Consider the following 13494-nt stretch of genomic DNA (forward strand, 5'->3'; position numbering starts at 1 on the left):
TAAGTGGCAGGGAGGCCAAAGGAGGAGGGATCAAAACCTGTTTTGTCTATTTTAACGGAGCTGGATTTTTTTTAATTTATGAATGACTCGCGATCTACCAGCATTGCCCCCGCGGTCGACCGGTCGACCGCGGTCGACGTACTGGGCACCTCTGATCTAGAGCAGTGGTTCCCAACCTGGGGGGGATGATTTGAGGCCAAATATCATATTTAGACTTTTTTTTTTTTACATTTTTTTTTTTTACATTTAATTGTAAGGCAATATATGATTGTCACTAAAAGCCTTGTCTCTACATTACGATAAAAAAATAATAATAATTGATTAATTTTAATAAAAATTCAAGTTAGTATTAAAGGCTGTGATATATTTATTTTAATGTCAGCTTATATATATTCGTGTGTGTTAAATTTGAAGGGACAAAGTACATTTTTCCTCTTTTAAATATAGCGCAATAGTCTTTTCTTCCACTTTTATGTGTAATCAAAAGGGTGGTTTTTTGGCTATCTGTGGTTGAGAATAATACAAATGACCTTTGACATCTGCTTTGCAGTTCCCAGAATATCAGGAGAGTGTTAGGGTCTCTCTGTTAATTATCAATAGTCCTTGCAATTAACAGGGGAATTCCCAGATACATTTTCAGATAATATAGTTAAAGTCTTGTTAAAGTTAATGATTCATTTCCTGTAGACCCCAAAAGAGGCATTGAGAATTGGATCACACAGTAAACGAGACCATAGTCCTTTGTTCTCATTTTTAAATGTATTCATTCCAGAGAGCTGACTTTTAGGGGAGAAGAAGGTCAGGGAAGGCCTTAGGCCATGGGAACAGTTAAGCTTTGTTGTTTACCTAATCCTAAAGATGTCATGAGATGATGATTGGTAAACCTATACAAGCATAGCTTTCAGAGGGGAAACATGTGACTGTTGTGTGATAACATACATGATAGGATGTGTGTGTGTGTGTGTGTGTGTGTGTGTGTGTGTGTGTGTGTGTGTGTGTGTGTGTGTGTGTGTGTGTGTGTGTTGAAGATGTTTAGGGGGAATGAGTATGTGTCCTGTCAAAGAGTCCTCTGTCATGACTCCAAATCATTGATTGGGGGATCTGCCTAAGGGCAGAGGGACACACACACACACACACACACACACACACACACACACACACACACACACACACACACACACACACACACACACACACACACACACACACACACACACACACACACACACACACACACACACACACACACACACACACACACACACACACACACACACACACACCCCCCCCCCCCCCCCCCCCCCCCCCCCCCACACACACACACACACACACACACACACACACACACACACACACATATACACTGTGAAGCAATGGATGGAATCAACAACTGCGGACTCACTACCTGGGGTCCCGCCCAGAAGGGAAACCGACCAATGGAACACTGCCAACTCACTGGCTAGCTCGCTCAGAAGTGAACTCGCCAATAACAAATAGCTAGGGAAGAGCAAGCGACAAAACTCCTCCCCACCTGTGTATAAATGTTGTGATTATTTTGAAGATCGGCGCTCTTGTTTTTGATTTGCCGTTCCTGAGACGTGTCTCACACGGTGGTAGAACCTGAGCCCGGAGTACTCTGCAGAGTGCTTCGTGATTAGGTGATTGGGTGGTGTATTGTATGTTTTTACCATTAAAGCAGATTATTGTTTAACCCTTATCCTGGTGCTTTCACTTTTCCTTCTTTTAAAACAAACTCATAGAGGATCGGGCGAAGCAGAGATTCTGCCTCAACAAGGCATAAAAAGAAAGAAATGTATAATTCTTCCTTTAATAGAAATGTTTCTTCTGCCTGTAAAGTGTCCAAACCAAGCTTGTCTGGATAAGCGCATTTAAAAAAAAATAGTAGCTCATTGTGTGAAGTATTCTGTTTATTTAGCTCGTCAGTCGAGCAGTCAATAATAAACTGTTATGTCTGTATTGTCTTTACAATTTCACCAAGTAAAGAGACTTCAGTAAAACTGACATCTGCGCTGGAGTTTTCTTTCAAACGGTTTAACTGGATAGCTAGCTCAGTGCTAGTGAGACCCTTACAGCGACTGTATACGGAGACGATAGGTTGGGACGTGTCACGTGTGCCGGAGAATATAGGTTGGGACGTGTCACGTGTGTTGGAGACGATAGGTTGGGACGTGTCACGTCGGCCGGATGTCGCCAATGGCATTATAGGAGCTTTTTTAGATGTGGGTACGGAGGAAAAGAGAGCGGGTTTTGTTTTCTGACGCTTTGTGAGTTCCCTGACACACCGGGGACACATATTCATGTATAAAAGACCTCAAAAAAGTGCATTTTGCATAATAGGTCCCCTTTAAGTAGTAATTTACTTAGTTATTTACACAACCTGTTTACACCTGTTTAACAGGGTCTGGAAAGTTATTTTTATATGAAATCCTTATTTAATTATTTCCTTTGGAAAAAAGCAATTGGGTAGCTGGCAGATATTAACAGTACAACATACTGTATGTTGAACAGACTGTGTATGGTTGGACACTGTCACACAGGGAGATTGCAGTGTATCAGCTACAGTAGAGAAGGCTGGGGAATTGTAAATCATTTTATTCAATAAAAGCACGCAAATAAAATTGTACACTTAAAAAACTGACACGCTTATGAAGTGATTTGTGAATATGAATACAAATCTGAGTAAAGATTTTCATGAAAATGTTTTATCTCAAAGATCCAAAATCAAGAACCGATAAGAACTGAAGGAAGTAAGCACAAACTAAATCGGAACAGGAAATGTTCAAATCCAAAAGATACCCAACCCCACCAATGATACAAAGATGGTGTCCGATACAAGATGACTTTCACTTAAATTAGATCATTCAAATACAAATAAATAATAGTATTTTTTAAATGTTTATTTTTGCAATGCACTGTCATATAATAAATCATACTGATACATTTTGAATAATAATATTTTATTATATATTTCTATTTGTAATGCCTTTTGACATACTGCAACTACATCATTATAGATTATCAAGCCAATTTTACCAAAGTTAAGCTTAAAAGTGTAATTGATACTAATGATAATTTCTAATTGTAAATACCAAGCATTGCGTTAACTGATTCCAAACAACACATTGTAGATTTGTTGTCATTTAATTTTATTTATGAGACCCAGGAGCATGTTCATTTGATGTGTAACACAAACAGAAACCACGATAACAACTAAATTAAGAGACACAGGTCGTAACTTAAGAACAAAACATTTAAAAAAGGAAGGAAATGCTTCAAAGACAGCAAATCGTTTTGAATGAATTTTAGCGATAGTAAGTGCCAAAAACCATGACCGGATGCAAAGAAGGTGAAAACTGAGCATGAGTGGAACATAGATTATAATAAAAAAAGTTATATTAACATAATCTTCATTATTTTGGGATCTTAAATTAGTTTGTGGCTATGTCTATTGTTAAGGATAAAAAATACTGCATAATTGTATGTATTAATGAGTTATTAATGCAATTACTAACGTCATTTATTTCTGCTACCTAAACCTTAATTATGCCAGCTCACTTTGTTATGTAATCCCCTCATCCTCTTGTAAATGTGCATGCACAGTTGTACAGTCTCATGCCAAACTCATGAAAAAGGTATAGTGCCGACGTGTTCAATATATATGATGATATAGCTTTCAAAATAAACTATGCTATGAATATGTAAAGACAATATATATAACCATTAACATGAATATTGAACCACCTTCGGGTTTTTATGTTTAAATTCTTAACAACAGCAATTACAATGGAATTGTTTTTAATTGTTCAACAGAAAAGATGACTTCAATATCAAATTTCAAATACATTTCTAAAATTTGATTGAATTTACAGATCAAAACAATTTAGTATGCAAGGTTTTCTGCCATTTTACTAAGACACACATCATTTTTGGAGCTGGTTTAAAGGTAATGAGAAAAAAACGTTATATCATACATCTTACTTTTAAAAGAGGCTTGTCTTATTTCTGTGATTTGTTAGGCGGGTTTAGGGCATGAAAATATACGTGACAAACATTTTCTTATTTCTGGTAACTTTAGTCCATATACAAGAGGATTCAAAATGGGCGGAATCACAACAAACTCAAGTGATAAAATTACTGCTAAAAATGGGTTCACTTCTTCCAGATTAGTCCTGCTGAGAGCAACATCACAAAACACAGTAATGGAATAATTCACAAATGTAACAATGTGTGGTAGACAGCTTTGTATGACTTTGCTCTTGAACTCTCTAGAGCGTTTCCTACAAGTGAGAAAAATGCGTAAATATGTGTACAGGACAAAAGCCAGGGGCAGAAAGACAGTGCTGGTGGACACAAACATGCCAACAAGGTTGTTAAGCACAGTACTGATACAAGACAATTTTACAACAGGCCAATTGGCACAGAATACCCTAGGTATCTTATTGCCACACAATGGAAGTCTTGCGGCCAAATAAACACAAGCTGCAATAGAAAAGACTGGATAAATGAATGCAAGGGCAACCAACTTAGAGATCATCTTTGATGTCATTTTGCTGTGATAGTGCAAAGGTTGACAAACAGCAACATACCGGTCATAAGCCATGACTGCTAAAAGGGTGAGCTCATAGGATGCATAGGTGTAAATGACATAGATCTGAATTAAACAAGCTGATCGTGGGATCAAATGAGTATTAGACTGAAGGTCTCTCAAAAATCTGAAAAAGAAACCAGCAGAACCATACAGAGAGTTAATAGAAAGACACATAATAAAAATATACATGGGCTCATGTAAGACTTTTTCTCTTGATATTACCACTATTATGACAAGATTAGCAGAGATAATGACAGCATACAAGAGGAGACACAGGACAAATGCTGGGTACCGGTAGATGCCTATGTTCACAAACATGGTGAGGTTAAAATAAGGGGGATATGTACCGTTTTCCATTTACCCCTATAAACAGTAAAAGAGATTGTTTGATGAATAAAGACAATTCTACAGCAGGATCCTAACAACAGTTAGTGCCGCTGCAACACCTTTTGGCCTGAGTTACTGATGCAGTGACAGTATTTGGAAAGCACAAATGAGAAAACAGTGATACAAATGCAAAAGGTTTACGAGTAAGTTAGAAACATGCTTTTATGAACAAGTAAACAAGTAGTACATGGAAAAAACAGAGTCTCTTATTTTGACTGAATAAATGTTGAGGATTTCATCACCCATAGATGTCCTTCATGCTGTCTGTGCGCGGTCTGCGGCACGGCAAGTTTCCACTGTGGCTTCACAGGAACAGCTGAGAGCCTGTTTATGTTGTAATACTTAGTCATATGACTGCAGTCATCACTCCATGGGGAATTTAGAACAACAACGATTGTGAGCTCAACACATTAACCCATTTTTTATATTTACCTCAAATCACCTTTAACCTCTTAAGCACTTGGCCTATTTGTCAGGCCTCAGGTTCCAAAATGACATGCCCAGAATGAATGAGTATATCTTCACAACTAAAAGGGGTATCTGAATAATCTTTTTTATCAAAGCAATGATACACCTGTGAGTTGGCTGTAGAAGTGTCAGAATCAATATAGATGTTGCTGTGTCAGAGTAAATTCAGATTGAACATGGTAAAAAAAATGTAAATTCTAATCTCTGCCTAAAAAAAACACATTATTTATAGTGAAAACCACCCGTGAATGATGGAATAGTACCCTGTGTCAGGACAGATGGTAATTTTGTGAAACTTGTCACGGGCGTCCAAAGTGTGGACCCAAAAGCACGGAGGCAGACACAGGATTCAAGCACAAAAAGATTCTTTACTTTATTTTAAAATACAAATACAAAAACACAGGATCAGCAGATCCAGAAAATGCTTACCTATGAAAACTAGAAAAATACTAAATACTTATTAACTGATCTTACCTTTCTATAACTATACACGTGGACTATGACTATAACAGTAACTTGATGATGATATACTATGAGGGGCCGTACAGGCCGTAATTCATACTGGTCCTCTCACACACATACATTCTCCTTTTACATACATACATTCTCCTTTTACATTCATACATTTTGCTCTCATATTATCATATTTCAATACACACATTCATACATTGTCACTCACATATTTATACATTTTTCACTCAAATATATATGTTAGAGTCGTGGAAAAGGTAGGACCCAAATGCAGACTACAAAAAAGGTAAAAAGGTCTAGAAAGAAAAGGGGGCTTTATTTTAAAAGCTGATGAACAAAAACATGGCATGAATCGAACAGGTAGCACAAGGTAACAACAACACAAGAACCGACATGGACCAACATGGATGGAGACACGAAAGATAATGAACCGACAAGGAACACAGGGGAAGACAAGACTAAATACAATGAGGGGTAATCGCAGGACAAGTCAAAGCTAGAAACAAAAAGCGAGCTTTATTTTAAAAGCTGATGAACAAAAACATGGCATGAATCGAACAGGTAGCACAAGGTAACAACAACACAATAACTGACCGTGACCAACATGGAGGGAAACAGGAAAGACAATGAACCGACAAGGAACACAGGGGAAGACAAGACTAAATACAAAGAGGGGTAATCACAGGACAAGACACAGCTGGGCAGGGGAGGCAGAAACACAAGGGCAACAGGTGAACACAATCAGACAATCAGACCCAGCTTCTATGAGTATAGGCGCAGCCCTCTAAGGCTATCGCTATTGGGTAATCCCACTGCACGTGACAGACTTAATCCACGCCCACCTATGACGTGGGCCCCACCTACAGCCTCACTTCCGTATAAATAGGAAGTAGGCCCTACAATCTGCTCCCACACAAACAGCTTTCCTTCAGCTATTCGCGGAGCCAGTGGGGCCCGAACCTTAGAGGGCTGCACCTATACTCATAGAAGCTGGGTTACAGTACGTAACCCCAGTTCTATTTCGTATAAGGCTTCACCCTCTAAGGCTATTTATCTATCGCTATTGGGTTAAGGGCGAAGCAGGATGTAGTCCACGCCCCACTGGTCCGTCCGTTACCAGAAGTACAAAAACACATCTACACAATGAATAACCCATGCGTAAAGGAGCATCCCAGTCCCTGGAAATATAGCATTCAAAAATGAATATTCTCTTTGAGGGAAGGAAGGTGAATACCTGTCGTTTATAAAAAGTAGAGACCAAAAATCCCACTTGTTAAAACGATAAAAGAGGGAAAAAGGGGCAGCCCTCTGAGTGCTGACAGACAGGAGAGAGGGCACACAGTTGAGTCCCCGACGTTCCTCACTCTGACAGGACACTCAGTACTGAGTGTGTCAAAAAAGAATGGGAGACATCCCTCAGATAAAAACGAATAAACCAACAGGGGGAAGCCCAAGATGCCGCAGTGCAAATGTCTTCCACTGTCATTCCTCCGTGCAAAGCCGTAGAGGTTGAAATTCCTCTGATGCTGTGCGCTTTGATGTTCTACGGAGGATCCAACCCAGAGGAGACATAGGCCTGTGACACAGCCTCACACAACCAGTGTGACAGGCGCTGTGCAGACAGAGGCTGCCCTATCGAGTGCTCTCACAAAACTGCACAAACACGGCGCCACTCTGACCAATGCTCCAAGAGCGGGCGAACTTGTTCTTGCTGTGCTGTGGTAATCTTGGTGACTAGCCATGCCAGAGCCCTTGCTGCTGTTGCTCGTGAAGCAACCCAAGGGGGGCCCCGCCCGAAAGGGCTGCGAAGGGGTCTCCACACACTGCATCTCACCCCGGCCTGAGGAATGAGCGGATGTGTGTGCAGTGCTATTCACACAGCACGTAATAACAGCCGTAGGCTCATTACGACCGTGTGTAGTGGGCACACCTGGGACAGAGGTAAAACCGTGCTGCCTGCTAACCGACAGGCCAGAGGCATCAAGTTTACACGTCAAGTCCCGCTGTCTAATAACCGACTGGCTATATACACCTGGCTTGTGCAGCGAGCACTGCCGCCTGCTAACCGATAGGTCAGAGGCAGCCTGCTCAAACGGCGAGCCCCCCCCAAAAAGTGACCTTCGGCTCTGCTTCCTCGGAGGCTCTCTCGGAGGAGCAGACCAGGAGCGGGGGCTCTTCGTTCCTCTCCGACTCGCCGCCTGGAGACCCTGTCTCTGTGGCGGAGGAGCGGAGATATGGAACGGTGCCCCTGCAGCCGCCGAAGGACGATTCTGACGTCGCTGCTGATCTCGCCGCTGCCCGCGTTGCCCCTGCTGAGACTGCTGCGAGTGCTGCGGGCACTGCTGTCACTGCTGTTACTGGGGACATTTGTCCGGCTGAGCCCAGCCGACGTGACGTCGTATGTCGTCTGCCTGTTTAGATGCAGACTTCATTGACTCCACCATGGTGTGGAACTGGGGTCCATATAGTCCGTCCGGACTGACTGGAGCCTCTATCAGCTCCTTCCCTGCACCCTCCGGTATAGATCCCTGCTGTAGCCAGAGGTACCGGTGGACCTGAGTCGCCCACGTCGCAATCCGCGCCTGCGAGACTGCCGCGCTCAGGGTAAGTGCAGTGCTGGCCGCCTTACCGATTTCCACTGAGGACATGGTGTTGGACTGCTCAGAAATACGCACAATGGAATTTACCAGCAACGCTATGTTGTTTGCCGCCGCTGACGCCTGGTAAGCACACTGGTCCATCCGGTCGGTCTGTCAGGCAACAAACTGATCTCTGGAGGCAGCCAACATGGGTCGCCGTCCGTTAACCGTGCTGGCCTGCTTAACTCCAAAGAACGCCGTGAGGCTCGGCTCTAGAGGAGGCACGATCGGAAAACCCACATCCGTAAATCCCTCCACCTTCGTGAGGGGAGCGTATGTGGATACCGGAGCCCTCAGTGTCCTGGGTTTCACCGCCGCCCCCTCCTGGTACTTCCTAATGGCCGGGAAGCGTGGACAGATCGGGTCACTCTTGACCCTCTGTGCCCGGGAGAACACCCCGGACATGTCATCCGAGAACGAGCTCTCCTGAGCTGGGGGAACTGGGAGATCTCGCCAGGCAGCTGCCTTAGAGATAATCTCCGGGAGTTCCAGGAGAATTCCGCCAATCGACGGCAGCGCCGTGACGGCGAAGAGAGAGACCACTGGTCCGAAGGAGAAAGAGGATAGGAGAACCACCTGGTGATCCATGAATGGAGGGGGCGTAGTCATCCGACTCGTGCCCACCACTCGGACCCAGGAAATCAAGGGCTTCGTCCACAGAGTAAGATTCCTGGACGGGCCAATCATCCTCGATCGCAGGAGCAGCGAGAGCGTCCGCTCTCTACTGTTTGAGGGCCAGAGGGAGACGGGCACATAATGAGCATGACAACTGGGGATTGAGAGAAGCTTTCGCATGCTCTAATCCCAAGCAGGACTCACACTGTGAGTGTCTGTCAAAGCTCATGATGTAGCCCGCCTGACATGAGAGGCAATCCCGGACGCAGCCTAGATTTACCTGCCCTATCTCCATTTTATCACTAGAAACAAAGTTTTAAATGGAGGAATCTTTGCTTTCTAATGTGCCTGCTACAGAGCTTCTGCTACCGGAGCGCTGAAGAAAAGTGGGAGCAGATTGTAGGGCCTACTTCATATTTATACGGACGTGAAGCTGTAGGTGGTGCCCACGTCATAGGTGGGGGCGTGGATTAAGTCCGTCAGTGCTGCACACGTGCAGTGGGATTACCCAATAGCGATAGCCTTAGAGGGCGAAGCCTTATACGAAATAGAACACTGGAAGGAAGACAAGAGACAGGGAGAACAGAATTGCAAAATAAAACCCATAACAAGACAGACAAAACTAAAACCGTGACATAACACTAGGATCATGACAATATACATTTTGCTCTCATATTCATATATTTGAACACTCATATTTATACATTTTGCTCTCATGCACATTCATTCAATGTTTACATTTAATATAATAAATAATATATATATATATCTGAAGACAATATATGTATGCAAGAGAAGAATGTATGTCTGTGGGAGAGAAAGTATAGTGGAAACGGAATGTCATAGTCTGCTCCATTATTCACCAGTAGTTTTCCATTCACCTGTCTCACCTGTTTTCCACACCCATTCGTTAGCTCACGCTTTTTTTCTTCTGCACCCATTAGCTTCTGCCAGTATTTAAACCTGCACCTTACATACACTCTTTGCCAGATTGTACTTTGCCTCATGCTTGTCTTTCCCGTGTCTGATACTAGATTGCCTACCCGGTTCCGACCCTGCCTGTCCCCGATCTGCCTGCTCTGCCTGTTCCCTGATCCTGCCTGTCCCTCGACTATCCTGTCTGGCCTGTTATCCGACCCTGCCTGTATCTACGCTGACCGCCTTGTTTACTCCCTGACTCTCTGCCTGTCCCTGACTCACCTTCTACCCGCTGTCCTCCGGTGCTTTAAACTGCTCGGTTGGTATTCCTCAGATCCACTGGAATCTCCAATAAAGTTTATTACCAATTCTCCTTGGTTTCTTGAGTGCTGCATTTGGGTTCTCCTTAAAGCTGTGATACGGAAGGAGTATAGTTGAAACGGAAGGCAGGTCATTATCGCGCTGTGATTGGCTTAGAAGGTCGAGTGGGTACTGAGCGATCCACTTGATAACCCGAGTCGTAGTACCGTTTAGCGAGAGCGCGTATGTTTTGGATTAGGCCAACCGGCTAACTCAAACATATCCAGGTTAGGTTGAACCAGCTTCATAGTACAGGCCTCTGGTCCCGACCATGGGGGTATACTACGAAGCAGGATTTTCGTTTAGCAAGCTAACTTCTGGGATTTCCGGTCCTACGAAGCTGGTTCACTTTTTAGCGGGCTAGATCTCCATGGTGACTTATCCTGGAACCTAGTCTGTGCTCCGAAAGCAGGATATGTTCCAGGATAAGAGATCAACTGTGCGGATTTCTTCTTCTTCTTTGCTTTAATGGCGAATCGCTTCCACTTGGAGCATATCGCCAATATACTGTTGATTTATTTAATGTATAAACTGCCCATATTGTTCATGTAGAACAGTGTTCATGTAAGCCTGCACATTGATTTTATTTTTCATGGAATGTAACCGTTTCAATAAGGATAAATCTATTACAGGTTGAGGTAGAAACCATGGTGAAACAGGACTGTAAACAGATTTACTTTTTCTTTATGGATATTTTACAAATCACTCCCTTTTAAACTTTATTCTTTTTTTAATGTCATATAGTATTTCATACCTGTTTTTTATTTATTCTCTTTTTTTTTATAACTATAATGATGATATAAACGTGTGCCTCGGAAATATTTGTTTACATTAATGGTGACCAAAACGTTTGAGACCCACTGAGATAACACTGAGAGAGTCCTTTAGCTCACCGAGGCTCTCAGTCTGACAGGAGAGGACTCTCCTCCACTTTGTTGTTGAAAAAACTCCTTATATCTGTTAGCGTAGCTCGCTAGCACCAGAAGCCAACAACAACGATATCCGGTACCGGTGCGCTCTCTCTCTCTCGCTCGCGCACGCACACAAAATGGCTCGCTCCATACACACACACAGAGCCGAGCTTTAAAGGCCCAGTGAAGTGCATGTTTTTGCACCAAAATGAAATGGCAGTTTCATTCCTTACATATCATTGTGCCTGTTCATGGCTAAAATAATTTTTAATAATTCATAATTAATGAATTAATGAATTATTAATTTTGCCGTCTGAGCCTAACGGAAGTTGCAGACGATAGTGGCTGTGACGTCACAAGATGTACCCAGTTGCGATTGTAAACATGGCGGAGACTCTGGAAAGTGATACTAGTGTGAGAGAAATGATTGATTTGGACAGCTTTTCGGACAGGATAGATGAGGAAAGTGATCAATCTGGTGCACTTTGAGGGCAACATGAAGAGATTTATGGATACAGCTCTCAACACTCATATGAAACATATATTTCAATAATCAAAAAAACATTGGAATGATTTCTTAACCTATTTTATACAACTAATATTACATAGATGGAAATATTTGTTTACATAGATGACCAAACCCACTGAGATAACTTAGGCTACAGTTTACCTCCCTGAGCTGACGTTATCTCTCTCAGTCCCACAGGAGAGCACTCTCCCTCTCCTTATTGTTGAAACAGCTAATCTCCGTTAGCTCCGAGCTAGCACCAGATGCTAACAACAACCCTGTAACTCTGTCAGTCTCTCTTTCTCTCTCTCTCGAATCGACCACTGGCCTTTATTTATCATGATCAATCAAATAATCTACGAAACAATGACCCCAGCCAGGCTCACCTTCATCTTTTGGGAACAGAAACATCGCCACTTCGGCAGACTTGACATTACTACAGCCAGCGGCAATGCATCGTTTCCCCTGTGTTTTTCATCCCTCTTTCTTCACTGTCGCCTCCATTGTCAGGTTTTCTCGATTGGAAATCACTTCCAGTCGACTCCGACACACTTTCCAGGAAAATACTAGCTCAAAAACGTTGAGAAATTCGACTTTGAAAAAGAGAAAAAACGAACGGTGGTGAATGTAAACAGTGCAGCGGCGTCCATCTCGTGACGTCACGCAGTAGATCGCAAGCCACGCCCACGAAGGCGAAGGTCGACTGCAGATTTCCCCGGAAAATTCAAAACTCGTCAAATTTGTTGCTATTCCAACATTTTTTGATATGGGTTCCAATGGACAATTTTGGTCATTACTATACGTATTAGCATAACAGATCATGCACAGGTGCACACTTCACTGGGCTTTTAATGAAAGACAGAGACCGATACGTAATAGTATTGTATGATATTATTTTCGAATCAAAAATCTTTCAAAATATGATTTTTTTAATAACCATTTTCCTCCTGGTCTCTCCCGCCCCCCCTGTCATGCGTCTGCGCCCCCCTGGGGGGACGCGCCCCCCACTTTGAGAACCACTGGATTAAGTCAACCGGATAACTCAAACCATATCCAGGATAGGTTGAACTAGATTCGTAGTATACCCCCCAGGTTAGCCGCACAGCCTGCTAAAAAGAGAACCAGCCTTGTAGGACCGGAAACCCAGAGTTTTCCCTGAAGTTAGCTGGCTAAGCGAAAATCCTGGTTCGTAGTATACCCCCCAGGTTAGGTTGCAGACTAAGAGCTCAACTCAGTGAAAGCACTGCCTGCTGACCAATCAGAGCTCAGTGTGCGGAGTTTAAAGCGATCAAGTCATATTACAGGAGAAAGGAAATAGGCCTACAGAAAAGCTGCCGTTGCAGGAAAGACGGCCGGCAAAAATCACAGACTGTGTGAACGTGAACATTAATAGAATATCACCTCCCATCTTCAGAGCAATCTGACTATTATAATATTAGCGTTAAGAAAGCTTACTTAAATATCTGCCACAACATGGTAACCGGATCAGAGTAACATTAAGTACAGTCCGCGGAATATCACATCATAATGTATCATATTTCCTTATCTGGGTCAGCTGAGCCGTATCTGGCCGTGCAACACTCACAGTGTCACATACTGTATGCAGAA

General features: G+C 42.9%; 2 protein-coding genes across 2 annotated transcripts in view; both read right to left on the minus strand.

Annotated features, from left to right (window-relative positions):
* LOC307030136 (double-stranded RNA-specific editase 1-like) overlaps positions 1-13494 on the minus strand; it is a 392337-nt gene that overhangs the window by 291369 nt on the left and 87474 nt on the right. The gene's annotated exons all lie outside the window — the stretch shown is intronic.
* LOC307029334 (olfactory receptor 51I2-like) lies at positions 3800-12823 on the minus strand. The gene has a single exon (XM_079665202.1). It carries the CDS (start codon positions 4964-4966, stop codon positions 4034-4036), a length of 933 nt encoding a protein of 310 aa, XP_079521328.1. The 5' UTR covers positions 4967-12823; the 3' UTR covers positions 3800-4033.

This window comes from Notothenia rossii (genome assembly GCF_949606895.1).
Source record: "Notothenia rossii genome assembly, chromosome: 2".
NCBI classification, from domain to species: domain Eukaryota; kingdom Metazoa; phylum Chordata; class Actinopteri; order Perciformes; family Nototheniidae; genus Notothenia; species Notothenia rossii.

Coding starts and splice junctions, on each gene's coding strand:
- LOC307029334 (XM_079665202.1), bottom strand. CDS start 4,966: ATGGAAAACGGTACATATCCCCCTTATTTTAACCTCACCATGTTTGTG.